We start from the raw sequence: 17,684 nt of genomic DNA on the forward strand, positions 1-17,684 counted from the left end.
TGAGGCTCCCCACTGCCCTTTCTTTTTCCGCCCAGTGGGAGGAAGATGTCTAAATGCCAACCCAGGTCCCAGGTGTCTACCCTCACTGCACGCAGAGCAGGGTACGCAGTAAACACCCAATAAGGGCAGTGGTCACAGGGCTCTTCCTCATGTATCAGGGCCCATATTCAAAGTTACCTCCTCCGAGAAGTCCTTCTGACCTTGTCAAAGCAGAAACCCTTTTCCTCTCATGCTCTGACCATCTTTACCATTTGGTTCTCAATTCTGCTGTGCTGTTGGTGATCAGCTGGGGTCCTCACCTGTGCACTGCACCTTTCTGGCTCACACTCTTTAGGTCCTCACTAGACTCTGTGCTCCTCCCTGAAGGCAGGAATCATGACTTCCTCAGCCTTACCTTCCTGTCAAGTCTCTGATACTTAATAAGTGTTCACTAGAAAAATGGTCTCGTTCAAGTTGATTGACATCACAGAATTCCATACACCAAGGCAGCGAGCAAGAGAATCTCATGCTATTAAGTCCTACTGGGGACCCAGATTCTCTCTTTCCTTTTTTTAGCCGCACGGCTAGCAGGATGTTAGTTCCCCAACCAGGGATTGAACCCGGGCACTCAGCAGTGAAAGTGCAGAGTCCCTGGACCGCCAGGGAATTCCCCAGATTCTCTTTTCTTAATTTACAGCAATCAACCTTTTTCTCAGAGTAGAGAGAGATCAGAGTGTACTTATTCATTTCATAAGGTAAACAATAAAGATCTGTGATATTTTATTAAAATATGAGAGAACATCACAATGAATGTCATGTGAAAGAAATCTGAAAAACAACTGAAAATAAAGAAGTATTTGTTTAAAAAAAAAAAAAAAAAAAAGCCTGCCCCTGGCAAATGTTTATACCCTAATTTATAAACAGTGTCTGGCAACAGCAAAGGGAATCCGAAGGCCTTGCAGAGGCTGATGACCCCTCCGTCAGGATACATGTTTGCAGAAACATTCCTGGTGCGGGCGCTGGTGCTTACCTGGCTCCAGCTCAGACACGTGGCATTCCTCCACGGCTCCAGAGGGGCTGTGCACCTTTGCATCGATCTTGCCTTTTGCCCCATTCAACCTTATAGCAAAGGAGGCTGGCTGGTTAACTTTTAATCCTGATTCCTGAGAATTTAATACATGAGATGCGTTACAGCCCTCGGCGTTGTTGCTCGACAGCATACACAGACCCAACCCAGGATTCCAGCGGGGGGACAGTTCTCATGCAAACAGGCCTGGAATATGTTTTTCTATATAACACCTGGCAACAAAAGAGCAGGTTGAGTAATTCCACGTTTCTAGCGTTAAATATAAGAAAGGAGAGACACACATCTGCACGGTCTTGTATCTAAACCATCTTGATTCAGAGATGGTTCCTAGGTGTGGGGACTTAAGACATCCTGGCCAGCAGGATTACAGTTTCAGCATCCCAGACAAGAGCTGTACAGGCCAGAAAATGCAGAATCTTCCAGATCTGCCCCCTCCCTCAAAAAAGAAGAAAGAAAGAAAGAAAAAAAAAGACTTCCTCTCCCCACCGCCTTTTTAGGAGGAGGCTGGCAGCCGATAAAACCCTGCACTCACTAACATGAACGAAGGCTTTGTATCTCAAGGGTGGAGATGCAGAGAACTTTTAATAAACTTGTAAAGGGCCACACATGATTTTTCTTTCATGCAGTACTGCACAGTGGCTAAAAACCAGCAGAACCTGGATTTACTGCCATTTCCTAGCTACATAACTAAACTGTTGAACCTGTTTGAGTCTCAGTTTCCTCCTCTGTAAAAACAGGCATAATAACCAAATCTACCTCAGAGAGCTGCTGTGAAGATTAAACGAAGTTATGCATTCAAGGCACTCAGCACAGGGCCTGGTCCATACATAGGAAAGTTTAAAAATGTCAGCTCCTATTAACATGCATTTAGAAGTTGTTAGTCCCCCCCAAAAAAGCCATGGGAGAAGTGTAGCTTTTGCTCTTGAGTAGATCAGTTTCACTCTCCATGCTTTGTCTTGGAAACTACATCCTCTGCTGGGAGAAGGGGATTGGAAGTTCAGATGCTTAAGATATCTTAAGATTGGCCAATCCTGAATAGCAAAATTTTACAAGCCAGCAGTTTTGATGTAAACATGGTTGGACAGCTACTCAGATGATAACTCTAAAGCAGCAGGGCTCACACGTAATGTGCAACCGAGGGTCTTGTTGAAATGCAGATTCTGATTCAGTGGGTCTGAAACGGACCCTGGGACTCCATGTTTCTAAGAAGTTCCCAGGGGATGCTGAGGCTGCTGGTCCAAGGATCACATCTTAGCTTCAAGGCGCTATAAGCACTGCTGCCTCGTTCAGTAGTCACTAGCCACATGTGGTTATATACAGTTAAATTTAAATCCATTAAAATTAAAAACTCAGTTCTGGACTTCCCTGGTGGTCCAGTGGTTAAGAATCCGCCTGCCGACGCAGAGGACATGAGTTTGAGCCCTGGTCCGGGAAGATCCCACATGCTGCGGAGCAACTAAGCCTGTGAGCCACAATTACTGAAGCCCATGTGCCAAAATTAACTGAAGCCCAGGCGCCTAGAGCCCGTGCTCTGCAACAAGAGAAGTCACTGCAACGAGAAGCCCGCGCACCGCAATGAAGAGTAGCCCCCGACTCGCGGCAACTAGCGCAGCAACGAAGACACAACACAGCCATAAATTAAAACAAACAAACAAACAAAAAAACTCAGTCCCTCAGTTACACTAGCCACATTTCAAGGGCTCAAGAGCCACATGTGGCTCATGGCTACCATATTGCTCATCGGAGATGTGGGACATTCCCACTGCTGCAGAACATTCTACTAGACTGAGCTGCCCTAGAGGTTACAGATGACGGAGGACTGAACACAAAATTAAGGAGTCTTTGATGGCCAGACCACCCCCATGCCACACCCTCCCCTACAGAATGCCAGCCAACTCCAATTTTCTAAGAAGTCTCAAAAGCAAGACAAAACAATACATGCCTCTCTTTCCTAACCAGCACCAGATGTTGCCGTGCAGCCTTGCCAATAAATCTCCAGTAAATAATTTACATATCACTTGCCATCAGGTGACGTGGGGAGAACAGGGGACAAAGTTGACACACAGGTCCCTCCTGTTGTAGTAGCTGGTTACACCAGCTTGACGGACATACCAGCCTGAGGCATACTTGTTTAAATATTTTATGACCAAACTGTTATAAGAGGACTCTATGGAAGTTTCTTGGAGCCGATTTCTCCACATCAGCTCCTTTTGGACAGAAGCGTTTACGTTACCTGAATTCACTTGCCACTAAATCCTCAAGAGGGAGATAAACGCCTCACAAGATCCAAAAGAAATCTTCCAGATGCGTGAAGGCAGCTCTTTGCCCTCAGCAAATGCCAGCTTTATCTCCCTCCGTAGGTTTTAGTTAAGTTGGCCACAGAAGGAACTTCTGTTAAGAAGTCTTTAAATGAAACACAAGAAAAACATCTGCACCACAGTGACCAGTCAGTATCCTTGGTACTCTCCAGATGAGGCCGCTTCAATCTGTAGACCGTGACCTTGGTCTGGGTTCTGTTTGGGTTCCCTAATGTTTGAGACAACTAGCAGTACCAGTTCCCCTCAGGGGAAAGTTAGACTCTCAAATGTACACCAAGTACATGGAACCAATCTGAGACATGAGGTTGAGTTTTCATCAATCCAATATGTTCAAGAACTGGGGGGCAGCTGAAGGCTATTTAGAAACCCCTCTACCCAGAAATCACATTCTGGGATTTTGGTGTTATTCCGCAGCCAAACTGCTACATCTGATTCAGTGTCCTAAGACCCAAGGGCGTCCCCAGTACTTCTTAGTTTGGCTGAAGGCTCTAATGCAACCCCGAATTAAGTGCCCTGTTTAAGCCAGGGTGAAAAGTTGCATTTCCTGCCATTCTAAGAGGCTGGGCTATGTAACCACCTGCCACAATGCCAGGGTTGGGATTAAGGTGGCCGCTGTTAAGAGCATGGCTCTGGAACCCCCGAGACCTCACTCTGCCTCATTCTAGCTGGTGCCCATAGCTGGATCCTCTCTGCATCTCAGTTGTTCTATCTTTAAACGGGGGGTGGGGGTCAAGAAAAGCTACTCACCAGACTGTGGCAAGGATTTAGGGAAATAACACTGATACAGTTCTTAACACAGTGTTTTGCACGCTTACTATAAATAAATCAGCATCATAAAATAAATCACAATTGACTTTCTTGAGGAAAAGGAAGCCAATAATAGCAAGCTGGACATCACTGGACTGTTCGTTTTGTGTTTGTTTTGTTTTGAAAGCCCTCCTTAACCCCTGACCAATTATTAACAGGCCTTCTTTGTTTCTCTGGAGTGAAGATTTAGAAAACAAACTCGTCTTCAAATGTTGAGGAGTTTTGCTGACCGTGGCTGCTTTCTGCTCGCCCCAACGGTCTCATGTCCTGAATGTGACTCTGCTGCAGGAAAGGTCCCCTACGCCTGGCAGCATCCGTGGTCAAAATGTGCTGGGGTCCCTGGCACAGTCGGAGATTGAAGGGGCCTTGGGAGTCCAGGGCCTCACTGGCTGGGCTGTGGCCAAGGAGACGGATGTTTCCTTGTGTCTCACCTGAAGGCTCAGAACAGTGAGGCGGCGGGCATCGTCAGAGGGTGCGATCACCGGCACCAGGTAGGGACTTTCTGGGATGTGCTCATCATTGAACTTGATAGACACCTCGTAGTTACCTGTGGGGACAGGAAAGACCCATCATGTCAGAGATTCTGGGAAGGTGGTTCCAGAGTGGCCTCTTGTTTCTCTAGCTAGGGCCAAAGTGCCTTCTGAGAGACCCTGGCCCGCTCCATGGCTGTGGCTGACTGGGTCAGAGAGGGTCACCTGGCTCACACCAGGCCAACGCAATTTTCTTAGTTGGAAAGGGCAGGGATTCTTTTTTTTTTTTTTTTTAATCTTAGATATTCTGTTTAATAATTTCAAAGAGCACTGAAGCACTGAAGTGTTTGTTCTGTGTTTTGCCAGTGTATATGTGAATCCCCACACCAATCACGTATCAACATCTGGTGTGTATCCCCAATTTCTCTCCAAAGGAGAGGCTTATGACAGAGCATTTTATTAAAAATTATAGACTTAAGAATAAGAAGGGCTTCGTGTAACTAGGATCCCATTACGGATCCTGAACTATGAAGTGTAAGACATAAACTTTGAGAACGGGGGTAGAAGCAGAGTGATAACTAGGAAAGAAAATCTAGTCAAGGAAGAAGGTCAGGGATTCTTAGCCTGGGCCCACACAAAGGGTCTGTGTACAGTACTCAGGAGATCCAACTCGAATGGGAAAAACGCACATCTTTATTTTTCCTAACCTCGAACTGAAATTTAGCATTTCCTTCCTTTAGAAAAGTTGACAAGAAATCACAGCACATTAAGACTTGTGATTTTGTCAACAAAAACCATCATTTTCCAGCTTTATATATATATCTTGACATACCATTTACACTCACTGCCACTTAGAAATTACGGTAGGTAATAGACCATCACCAAATCGTATGATTTAACGTATTAATGAAAACGTGTATACGTTGCTATGTTGCATATTTGTTCCTTTAAAAAGATTTTGATAACAATATTTTATTAAAATTGATTTCTTTTATAATCTGAAGTAGTTTATTTCATGTGTTTAAAAATATTTTCTGAGATGGTCCCCATGGGCCTCACCAGATGCCAAAAGGATTCATGGCGCACAAAAGGTTGAGAACCCCTGATCGAGGAGCTCAGATGCTGAGGCCACTCTTCTGGGGCAGCCACACCAGCCACTGGCCACAGGTGGGCAGAGAGAGGCTGGTCAGTGGGAAGAATGACACAGTTGAACAAGAGCATAAAGCAGTGAGGCCAAGAGACAAGGAGAACAAGAATTCCTACCCCTCTGAGGTGTGGCTGGATATCCTGCAACTGGATTTCCAGGACGCATTCCCATGGGCCCATACAAATTCCTCTTCCACTGGAGCTAGCCTGATGAGTTTCTGTTCCTTACAACCCAACCATCCCTACACAAGGAAAACGCCCTCCATTGGCCCCCGAGTACCTACCAGGCTCTTGGGCAATATAAGACACACCACATGATCCGTTTTTATGGTCATCAAACGTAATCTCGGCCTTACTGGGGCCCTCAACAGCGATGGAGAGGCCCCCGGCACCTGCCTCCCGGGTCCAGATGCTGAATTCAGCTGAGACAAAGAAACACCTCGTCAGTGACTGAGCCCGGTATAGGCCCCTCTTCTGGCTCAAACATGGGGTGCTGGGTTCTGTTTGCTGCCAGCCCTTTCCTCTTTCTCTAACCCCAAGCAGAACCCAAGCAAGGGCATTGGTGATGTTTGCTAAGCCCCATCCATGACTACACTAAGCTCATGGGTGATCAGACATCTTTGGAATACATGCAAACCAAGTCAGAACAAGATGAGAACATTCAGTTTCATCCCCAGAGACTTTCCCACTCAGCAACCACCACTGCAAGGGACCGTCACAATCAGTTTTATAGAATTCTAGCATGTTTCGAAGAATATTAGCCTGCAAGATGCCCTGGAAACGGTTTTATGACCCTGATGCTCTCTTAGAGACTCACAACACACACCCATAAATTACAGGCTCCGAGAAGTCCTTCAGGAAGACACTTGTTTAGCTTTGGGTAAGCAATTCCCAAATGTCTTTAGCCACGGAAGCCTTGTTTTAAAGAATGCCCCTTCACACCATCCATCAGTAACACACAAAGTCTTCCTTTCAGAACAGGGTGAAGAGTGCAGGATGCTCACTCTGCCAGGCTGAACTCAATCTTCTCAAGTAAAAAGCCTGCCCAGAACGCTCACCTGGGACTCCTGCTTCTCCTCGCTCTAGGCCAGGGCCTCCTGCCCGGACCTTCTGGGCGCCCCCCTCACCCAGAGGCCCCACAGTGAACTGGAAGGGGCTGCCGGTGACGTGCTGGCCGCGGTACTTGACGCTGACGGTGTGAACCCCCATCTCCTGGGGCACAAACCGGACACAGTGCGAGTTCTTTCCCACAGGCACAATCTCTGCCTCGGTCACGCGGCCTGAGGGGCTGGTGACGTGGGCCGACATGTCACTGCTGTCGATTTCTGAAAGGGGGCAGGGAGAAAAAGAGGAGGGTCAGGGCGAGGGCCTGAGGGGGAACAGGACATGCAGGGCAAGCAGCAGACAGCAAAGCGAGTGTAGGCCAGGGGTGCGGGGTGCTCAGGCTTCCTCCCATCCTGGCTGGACGCCTGCCCTCCTGTCTCCCTCAAATCCCTGGGTGGTCGTGGCCAGCATGGAGAGTGCAGGGCCCTTCCAGCCACCCGGTGCAGAGAATATTCTGGGGGCACTGACACATCTTGCCTCGCCGAGCACTTTGCCAGCCTTCCTGGCTGGAGCTGAGTTAATTCCACACAGCAGTGTCAAACCAGAGCTTGGGCTGATAGTTATAGCATGTAAACAGCAACAACAATGATGGCTCAGATGTTTCTAAGCAAATGTGACATGGGGCCATCAGTCATGCTTACAGGGGCTCTTTTCCATAGGTAAGGACAGAAAACACAAGAGCCCTCATCCCTCATTGTCAAGAAGCCTTGGCATTTCTTTCAGGCAACAAGACAAAATGCGTTTAGAGGAAAAGGTGAACCCAGGTTGGTCCCAGTGGCAAAGGGGAAACCATGCGTGAGCAAAGCTTTGAGCAAACCGAAAACAAGAGGCCACACTTCCAGAAACATGACGCCTCGGGTCCCCAACACCAGGAAGCAGACGCGTCTGCTCCACCCAAGGTGCTCTGCCATGCCAGCGACCGTGCCTGCACTGACGAGGTGGAGACAGGCACGCCGCATGCTGGGTGACCAAGTAACGCCATCACCTACAGCAGCACGAGACCGCACCCTCCAGCCCTACAGGATCTGGGCAGCAGCTCATGACTCTGAGCCCTGAGGACAGAGAAAGGAAGGAGGTTGAGGGGAGGGTCACCCCACATGGCCTGGGTCTGGAGGATATCTGGAGGCTGGAGGGCCATCCTCCCCTCTGATTGACAAGAGAGGGTGTTTTAGGTAATGATGGAAAAAGTTAGTCTCAGCCAGAGTCATCTAGTACCACTGAAAAGAGTAAGAAGGAGTCAAGAGCTAGACAAGACTTGAGGGAAAGGGTGACTGACCACATCACACAAAGATAAGAGACAAACAGGCAAAGGGAACAGGAGAGAGAATTCCCCAAATGAGAAATGTGAAGGAAACGAAAGCACAGTCCACTCGTCTAGTGACCAGAGAAATGCAACTCAAAACTGGATACCGTATCTTTCCATCAGATTGATCAAAGTGAGAACCAAAGACAGTGGCCAGTGCTGGTGGGGAAACAGAGGAACAGGCATCAGTTCGTTTTCTGGAGGACAGGCTGCCAAGGCACAGCAGCAACTGAAACGTACTGGCCCAGCAATCCCACTCCCGGGCACCCATCCGAAGTGATGACAGATGTCACAGAGCACTGATTAAGGGGTCAAGGGATGGAGATGAGCATACATGAAATGAGAAAACCCAATGAGGACATGCACCTAGACGTGAATTGGAATCTTATACAGTCATGAAAAGGATGACGGGGAAGTATACTTTGGTGTGGAAAGATGCCCACGATACAGTGAGTGAGAAGTGCACCAGAGGGATCTGAGACCGAGCCCATGTGTCTAGGAGGCTGGAGGCATCCAGGCTCCAGCTCTGGGCCTGAAATGTGAACCACAATCTCCCTGGATGGTGGGATATGAGGTTAGACTTACTTCCCCTGTTTTTGAGCACCTGAACTTTTTATGATCACAATCAACACGGTGCGTTTTAAGTGATTCTTAGTCTGGACGCTACACTAATGAGGTTTTTACCAACGGTGTGTCTAGAAAGGAAGAACCCATCAGGTAATGCTGAGAAGGCAGAGCAAGAGATATACCACAAGTCAGGAAAGACGGGAGATGCAGTGTGGACCTTCCTCTGGAAGCTAGAAGCTCATCACAACATGAGCTTCATCGATGACGATTTAGATATTCTGTCTCCATAGAACCCGCAACTCCATAGCACATGCCAGAGGAGCCTCAAGCCTTCGCTTACACAGTCACTTCTTTTTTTTTTTTTTTTTTTTTGGTACGCGGGCCTCTCACTGTTGTGGCCTCTCCCGCCATGGAGCACAGGCTCCGGACACGCAGGCCCAGCGGCCATGGCTCACAGGCCCAGCCGCTCCGCGGCATGTGGGATCTTCCAGGACCGGGGCACGAACCCGTGTCCCCTGCATCGGCAGGCGGACTCTCAACCACTGCGCCACCAGGGAAGCCCCACAGTCACTTCTTAATAGAAAGAACCTGGGCCACATTTCAGACAGACGATGGCTGTGTTGGGCAAAGGGCTAGATGTGGTCCACCCACCCAGCCTTGCTTCGCAGGCCCCACTCCAATTTTAGGAATGAAAGATACGAACGGGAATTAGAAGGATGTCACTGGGCTGACACCTCCTTCCAGATATAAGCATCAGCAGGGCCAGTTCTCTCACTATTAGTCTAGTCGACAGACAGTAAATGAAAGTCTAAAAGCTTATCTATTTGTCCCCCATGTGGTACGATAAAGCTATTTTCATCTGGAAGAAGGAAAAGTGAATAGATTTACTTTTCTTGGATGGGCCTCTGTGAAAATAAGTATTAAAAATATTAATGAATAAATTTAAAAAAATTAAATTCAAAAACAGTCCCCCCCCAGCAGACTCAGATGGTACATTCTGGGCCAAGCCCAGACTTGGTTTCCGGTGATGCCCACTGCCCTGACCCACGAGCCCCTCGTGCTCACCTGGGATCTTGAGGTTCAGGTCACAGATGCTCCCAACAGTGGCCACAGATGGGGCTCGACTGGTACGGGTAATGCTCTCCTTGACTCTTCCCTCCCCGCTGATCTTCACGGTAAAGGGGCTCCCTGCAAAAACCGAGCAGGCCCTTGAGAGCAGCCCAGAGGCCACGCGTGGCATTTACAGAAAACCCAAGCACGGGACAGGGAGAGCAGATGGGGCCACACATACCAGGCACGTGCTCATCGGCGAATTTGGTGGAGACGATGTAAACGCCAGGCACGGTGGGGAAGTAGGAGACCTTGCAAGTGCCGTCCTCCAGGTCCTCTGTCTGGATGTCCACTTTGCTGGGGCCTTCCACTGCCAAGGAGATGCCGCCATAACCTGCAACACAGTAGCCCATGGCTGCTATGACAGCAGCTCATCAGGAAGGGGGAGCCTGATGAATGCAGAAAGGACCTCCACCCCTGGAAATGCTCCAGAAAGCAGAAAGACAGTAACGGTGGCCCCTGCTGGACAGCGCTGGGCACAGGAGTCAGTTAAACGCTCTGAGAAATCCTGGAGTGAAACATCCTGGCTGAAGGTGGCCTTGACCACACTCTCTTCTCAAGGGTATCCACTAATATCCCACCGACCCTCTGTCCTGCAGAACCCGCTGCGGGGGACACTTGGACCACCTGCTTCCAGGAATGGCACGTGCTGTCTGGGGGTTTACTACCAGCTGCAGGCCTGAGAATTTGACATTTTTAACTGCTCCTAGCTGCCTCGGATGCCCAGCCAGGGAACCACTAAGACAGCAGATCTAAAGCTTTAATAATCTGAGGAATCAACAGAGAACATAAGCCCATTAGGACCACAAATTCTCCAGCTCCTTGCCTTGGGAAGGTCACTTTATCCAGAAATCACCAATGCAAGCCCATCACTCAAAATGGCAGAAGGTGAAGACTCTGGGACGCGGAGTAGCTTGGAGTGGCCCAACCTAATTCGGACCATCTCTAAGAGGAAGCAGGAAGAAACTCCTCATTTGCACGAAAGCAATGCTCAGCTGAACATGACTTTGACCCGCTGGCCCAGCATTCTTAGTTTGAGATGAGTCAAGGAGACCCTGGGGAGCTGAGACAATGGTGGGAATATTGATCATGAAACAGATCTGCGAGTTGTTGCGGCTCTGGGCTCAAATGCCAGAAGCAGATAGATGGGGCTGCTAACCCTGCGAGCCTCAATTTTTTCATCTAGAAAACAAAGATAATACCTACTTTGCCACTGCTCTTGGGGTTTAAATGATAATCATGTAAAAGGGTCTGTAGCTTGAAGGATGCTCACAAAGAAAAGAAGGTTGGCAGGATGAAAAGATGGAGTAACGTGAGCAGGAAGAAGCCAGTTCCAAAGCTCCGGGCCTCTTCCCCTGGGACCACCCCCCACAGACCTGCATCCCTCGTGTCCACGATGAAGTCAGACATCTCGAAAGTCCGGCCTTCTGACAGGCCACGGCCATAGACTTTGGCTCTGCGGGCATCCCCGATCTCTGACTGGACCACCATGATGGACACGGGGCTGTTGGCCACGTGGTTGCCGTTCTTCTTGATGCTGACCAGGTGTTCACCCACCTCCCGGGGGATGAAGGAGATGCCTGGACCAGAGCACAGATTGGGGGTTATGAGGTGGGAGGGAGGGGTGAAGGGGAGGAAGCAGGAGGGAGACACACTGGCAAGAACAGAAACAGGACTTCCTTCCTGACTTTCTGGCAACCCAGGGTGTCCAAGAGGCTCGTCAGCATCGTGAGGCAGAGATGCCTGGACTCTGACCACGCATGTGACCCAGCAGGTTTATCACATCACACTCCAAGGTGCTACCAATTTCCCAGGCAAGGACTGGGATCCCGGGCAAGGAGGGAACCCCCATCTCCCACTCAAGACGTCCCGGCTCCTGCCGGGAGGGCAGTCTGAGCTCACCGATGTGATTGTTGGGCAGCCTCTTCAGGAGACAGGGCTCGTCGCGGCCGGACGGGGCCTTGATGCTGGCCGTCAGGGTGCTGAGGTCAGTCTCACTGATGTCGAGCAGGAAGTCGGCGGCAGAGCCCAGCTTCACCTGAGAGCACCGTCTGCTGTCGTCTGGGAAACACCAGCCCCAACACAGCTCCATTACACGTGGTCACCCTGGCTCTCCAGAGCTCTCACACCACATGCCATTTATAGATGAACAGGCAAGAATTAATCACGCAAACTTAAGTGACAAAAACACTCCCCAGACAATAAGCAGACCTAACCAACGAAGAATGACTGCTACTTATGTCTGGTTACAGGGAAGACCTGAGTCCACACAGACCACATTTATAACCCACTGAGAGCATGATCTGAACAGAGAGCACAACAGGGGTCAGAAGCAGGGCTTTGAGTCAGATAATCTCCACCTGAATCCCAGAATACCCACATGAACTTGGCTAAGCCAGTCTCTCCAACCCTCAGTTTTCCCATCTGTAAAAGGGACACAAAAATCTATCCAGAAGCGATGCCGACGAGCATCTCTGAGCTCACTCATGCAATAAGTATTATTTGAATGTCTCTATCTGAGGGCCTCCTTATTTGGACGCTGGAGTCAGACTGGCACAAATAAGTGCCCTCCAAGTGATGTGCTTGCTTTTCCCGGGATTACCAGCTGAAGGAGGAATTTAGCCTATCTAATGTTGGCCTTGCACCCCTAGTTTGTTCCCAAGGAGACACTGTGAAACCTAAATCTCAGACGTGCCTAGCCTGCTGCCCCAGGTCTGATGGGAGGGGGGCTTATTGGGGCAGGGAGCCTCCAGCCAGTTGGGCAACTCTACCTGTGATCTTGGCTGTGAAGGGGCTGCCAGGGATGTGTTTGTCATTGTACTTGACCAGAATGCTGTAGTCGCCTGGCAGGGTGGGCAGGTAGGTCACCGTGCATGTCCCATCTTTGTTGTCAATGCAGCTGATTTCCGCCTTTGAGGGTCCCTCAATAGCCAAGTCCAGGCCACCTGTGAATGAGAGGAGGGAAGGAGAGCCATCAGGGAGGGTGTTTCTGTGTTTCAAAAGGGATCACCGCTCATCCGGGACAGCCCTGCTGCCAGGAACGTCAGACTGACACAAGCCACGGACAAGGGGCGTAGGTCAGAACAAAGCTATTTACATGGTGAAAGTGTCACTGGGAAGACACTCCACCATCTGAATTCTTCCTGCAAGTGACCCTGAAGTTCAATTCTTCCATATGTGTGGGATGAGGAAGGGATGGAACCCCGCGCGCCAATCACACGCACGGGAGAGAGTGTCACACACGGACTATCACTGCTGCTTGGGGGCTGGATGCCATCATGAAAACCCCACTAGAATCGCAAATTTAGAAATTCCTGTGATGACAATGCCCATGGGCACAGAGCTAGAATAAGCCACTAAATGATTCATGTGGCCCTGTGGATACATGTACAGGTGCAAAAAGAACAAAACCAGAAATGTTATCTATCAAAACACATGTAAATTTCAGGAAAGTCACATAAAACATTTCATAGTATGAATGTGATTTTAATCAGAACACGAAGGACTTTAAAATTTCTGTTTTGGGTAGAAGACAGAGGAGCTCTACATAAGAGATTTATATGAGAGAAAAGACAAGACAGATACTACCATTCAAGAGCCTTATTTTTAAAGGCTTCCCTGGAATTGCATCCCCTTAACTTTCCAAATGACAGCTGAGACCCACAGAACCACAGTACCTTCTCCTGCGTCCTCGGTGACAATGGTGAAGGTGGCGGTTTTGTTGGCTACTCCATACACCAGGCCCGGGCCATATGCAGAAACACTCCCGCTGTTGGGGTAGTTCACGTAGAACTGGAGCGGGCTCTCTGGGTTTGCAAAGAACACACACAAAGTTGGGACTCAGAGGGGGTTGGGGGGATTCACCTAACAGCAGCGGGTGTGGCATCTCCTGGGCAGAGCAGAATGCAAGAGGAGACTCTGTGGGGCTCCCCATCCTAGGATACCCAAGGGGGTCTACTCACTATCGACCCTTCAGTGATCACATGAGAAAAACAGTCCCCAGGGTGCTCCAGACTGGAGGGGGGCTGAGGCAGGGGAATCTGGCTCAAATGGACAAGTAAGGAGGGAACAGCTACACCGGGGCTGGGTGATGAGGGGAGCAGTGGAGAAGAGAAATGACCCACTATAGATGGAATGTGACTGGAAAGGTCCTTTGGGAAGGCCGTTTGCCCATGACTTTCAAAGTCTGTGAGCCCAGCCAGAGGAATCTATCCCACTGTGGTCCTCTCCACTCAGGCCCACTCCCAGCCCTAGGCAAGTACTTCCATTTCCACAGAATTCAGGTGCAAATTAGGAAAAGAACCCAGGGTCCAACAACAGGGGGGTGGTTAAATCAACATTAGTCTACTTGCAGGTCACTAAAAATAATAAGGGAGATCTATGTATACTAACTTGAGAGATTAGCCATATGTGTTGCATTAAAGAGAAAAAGGCAAATTGCTACATAAATGTCAATATCCCATTATATTAATACCCTATATAATATTAACACCTATTATAATACCTATATAATAATATATACCCATCATAATATATTCCTATGTAATATTAATACCATTATCCCGGTCCAAAATAGAACAAAATTGCATGCATATTTGTAGGTACAGAGAGAGACATTTGAAAAGATACACACACCAGCATTGGAAGCAGAAGGAAAATGGTAGGACATTTTTACTTTTTCTGTATCTGCATCTTTAGAATATTTAAATAGAAACAGATAAATACATGTTTGCTTTAAACACATAGTATCCGTACACATACACATAAACTAAAGCAAATATCAAACTGGGAGAAGTATGTGCAACTCTTATCACAAAGGGCTTATCTCTCCAATATTTAGCCTGCTCTCAGAAACTGATATGACAAAGGCCAATCGTCCAAGAGAAAAACTGAGCCAAGGATACACACGTCCAGTTCAGAGAAAAAGAAATACAAATAACATTGATACTTAGCCGTATAGAAAGTTGCTCAATTTCATTCACAGGAGAAATACAAACAAAGCAATACTGGTTTTTAACTATCAGTCTGGCAAAGATCCAAACATTTGAGAGCCTATTCCACTGGCAAACTGGCGGAAAAGCAGGTGCTCTCCTGCATGGCGGGTGGGTATGTGAACGGGAAGAGATTGCGTGAAGGGCGCTTTGGTGAGATCTGTCAGAATTGCAGGGCTGTTGCCTGTGCCCTGCAATTCCTGCCCTGGGAACCAAATATCTCAGATACACCCTGGCAGGTGTGAGATGATGGGTGTGCAAGGCTATTATTCACTGCAGCATGACTAGTAATCACAAAAGGTGGGGAAGAACCCAATTGTCCTCCAGTGGGAGAAATGGTTCACGTGTAACGTTCACCCAAATGGTCGGACACCATGAACACTCTCTACTATTCAGATGCGCAAAGTTCTCCAAGATATACTATTAGATGAAAAGGGCAAGGTCAGAATAACGTGTAGCGTAGGCTACTGTTTATGTAACAAAGGGAGAGGGATTAAACATCTGTATTCCCATCTGTTGTAGAGTCTTAAAAATATTCTGAAATCTAGCATAAAACATCAACAACAGTCAGGTTCAAGGAGAGGGCAGATGGGGGATATGGGTGGGAAGGAAATCCTTCTCCACATCATTTTTAAACTACGTAGATAGGTTATGTACTCAAAAAAAAAGAAAAAGAGTAACACTGCTGGTTGATGGACATGAACTTGAGCTGGCTTTCCTTGTTAAGGGCAGTGTGACAATAAGGCAGCTTGTCCTCTTCTCACAACCTCTTCTCCCGTCCCACGCTGCTCTGGGCTCTGCAGGCCCGGCTGGAAAGTCCCTTGACGTGCCTCACATTTTTCTCCCAGCTCACCCTTTGGCCATGCTTGGCATAGTGACAAAGACAAACAATCGCGGACCAAAGGGCCTGCACTGTGACCCAGGACACTTAGCTGTGTCATCCCTGATGGAAATTAGCTGGATCTGCTGGGGTCATAGCCTGTTTGGTTTTGCAGGGACGCCTACACTGCATTCCCAAATCTGCCACTGAAAACCACACAGCAGGTGACTCAACGACTGACTACAACCTCCCAGATGTTCACGTCCTGAATCTTGGAGTCCTGCAGGGCCAGGCGCTGCAGTCAGCCAGGGCGCTGAGCCCGACTTACCAGGGATGTGGCTGCCCATGTATTTGATGTGCATCTCGTGGAGCCCGACCTCAGTGGGAGCGTATCTGACAGTGACCGTGCCATCCTTGTTGTCCACAATCTCAGGTGTGGCTGTCTTCCCAGAAGGCATGTGGACCTCTCCTGTTGGAGCACATGGAGACAGGGCAGTGAGCCCACCAAGACTTCTCCCGAGAAGCTGAGCACAGAGGCACACGTGGCCTTCACAATGAAGGTTTTCAGATACAAGAACACTTGACACCATTGCCTAAAACACCACGTTCCACAACCGGAAGCAGAGACGTACCTGCCTTTATTTTGTTCTATTTTATTTCCACAAAATGCAGCAGGCAACTCACAAGTAAAGGGTCTTCTACTTTTGTACTGACAAATGAGAAGCTCAAACAGGACTTGAGAAGACCACGAGACCAATTGGATTGGTAAAGCATCAACTCAAAGAGAAGCAGGCATTGAAAGGAGGCTAGGAGAGGAAGTAACTCTTGTACAACAGACCTCAGTGTCAATGTCACATCTGGAAAAGTGGAAGAATAAGAGAAGGCAAGAAAAGGGGGGAATAGGAACGTGATGGTCGAGAGAGATCTAAACACAGTGGTTCTCCCCTTACAGAGCATCTCTGGCCCTCTCTCCAGGATGCAAGTTATAAATGAACCACCTCTTCTGAGATACACATATACACCCAGGACATTCTGCAATCCCATGGGCTCATGGACTGACTCAGGGATGCCGGGTTCCGGACCCCAGGTCTGGGGGACAGGTGGAACCAGCTCCTGCGCACTGTTTGGAGAGCTAGTGCAAGTGAGTGAGAACAAGACAGCTTTCACGACAGTGCTTACCGGTGATTTCTCCTTTCCTGACTGCAAACGGAATGACCAAGTCGAAAGGCTTAAACCCCAGGCCGTTCATGTCACTCACTGGGACATAGGCCTCTTCAGTTACCTAAAAACAGGAAGCAGTGGTCACTGGGTAAAGTGGACAACAGTGTGAGCTGGGGAAGCTACAGGGGGCAGAGCAACTGGGAATTTTGCAAGCTTGTACAGCCAGGATTTGGGGATGCGGCTGCCCATGCGTTGCGGGCTTTGGCTAACGGGCTCTGGGGCCAGAGCAGAACCTGAAGAATTGGAGGAATCATGCTGACCAATTGCTAAAAATCCCTAGGCTGTTTGCTTGTGAAATTCCCAGTAGTGCCCATGGGAAAGCGGAAAAGTGAGAGACAGCAATGTCTGTGAGTCCCAAGAGGTTCCACCTGGAAAGGTTTAGTTGCCTGTGGCCTGGAAAAGAAGGTGCGTTTTAAGTGGCAGAAAGTAGCAGCGGTGGCTTTCCCCCTGAACAGAAACCAAATGTGCAAGTGGTGGCTTTTAGAGTCTGCAGGAGGGCTGAGACAGCTGTCCATCTTTCTCTTTAAACGTGGAGACAAACTGCACCGAGCGTGATCACAGACATGGTGGCGGGCGATTCGTGGAGCGCGAACGATGACACAGGTGGGTCTCATTACAGAGAAAGCCGGAATCATTGTGATGCACTGATCAGTGGGGACAAACCAATGACCAGGACACCCAGAGGGCTTAAGCAATCCCCAAAAGCAGGCTGCAGCTTTTCTGCAATGAAGGCTGAGTAAACAAAGACATGGAAAAGGGAA

General features: G+C 48.8%; 1 protein-coding gene across 4 annotated transcripts in view; it reads right to left on the minus strand.

Moving 5' to 3' along the window:
• The window catches only part of FLNB (filamin B), a 138,425-nt gene that overhangs the window by 10,385 nt on the left and 110,356 nt on the right, over positions 1-17,684 (minus strand). For 3 of the 4 annotated variants that reach the window (XM_030867524.2, XM_030867521.2, XM_030867520.2), the window contains 12 exons: positions 16,882-16,984; positions 16,031-16,171; positions 13,569-13,697; positions 12,663-12,836; positions 11,794-11,952; positions 11,268-11,471; positions 10,073-10,225; positions 9,847-9,969; positions 6,866-7,132; positions 6,092-6,229; positions 4,623-4,738; positions 1,010-1,142 (listed from right to left, as the gene is read on the minus strand). In XM_030867524.2, coding sequence (XP_030723384.2) covers positions 1,010-1,142; positions 4,623-4,738; positions 6,092-6,229; positions 6,866-7,132; positions 9,847-9,969; positions 10,073-10,225; positions 11,268-11,471; positions 11,794-11,952; positions 12,663-12,836; positions 13,569-13,697; positions 16,031-16,171; positions 16,882-16,984 — 1,840 coding nt within the window. Of the gene's footprint in view, positions 1-1,009; positions 1,143-4,622; positions 4,739-6,091; positions 6,230-6,865; positions 7,133-7,900; positions 7,964-9,846; positions 9,970-10,072; positions 10,226-11,267; positions 11,472-11,793; positions 11,953-12,662; positions 12,837-13,568; positions 13,698-16,030; positions 16,172-16,881; positions 16,985-17,684 lie in introns of those variants that run through there. The other variant, XM_060307374.1, reaches the window with a different exon arrangement.

The sequence above is a fragment of the Globicephala melas genome, chromosome 11 (assembly GCF_963455315.2).
Source record: "Globicephala melas chromosome 11, mGloMel1.2, whole genome shotgun sequence".
NCBI lineage: Eukaryota > Metazoa > Chordata > Mammalia > Artiodactyla > Delphinidae > Globicephala > Globicephala melas.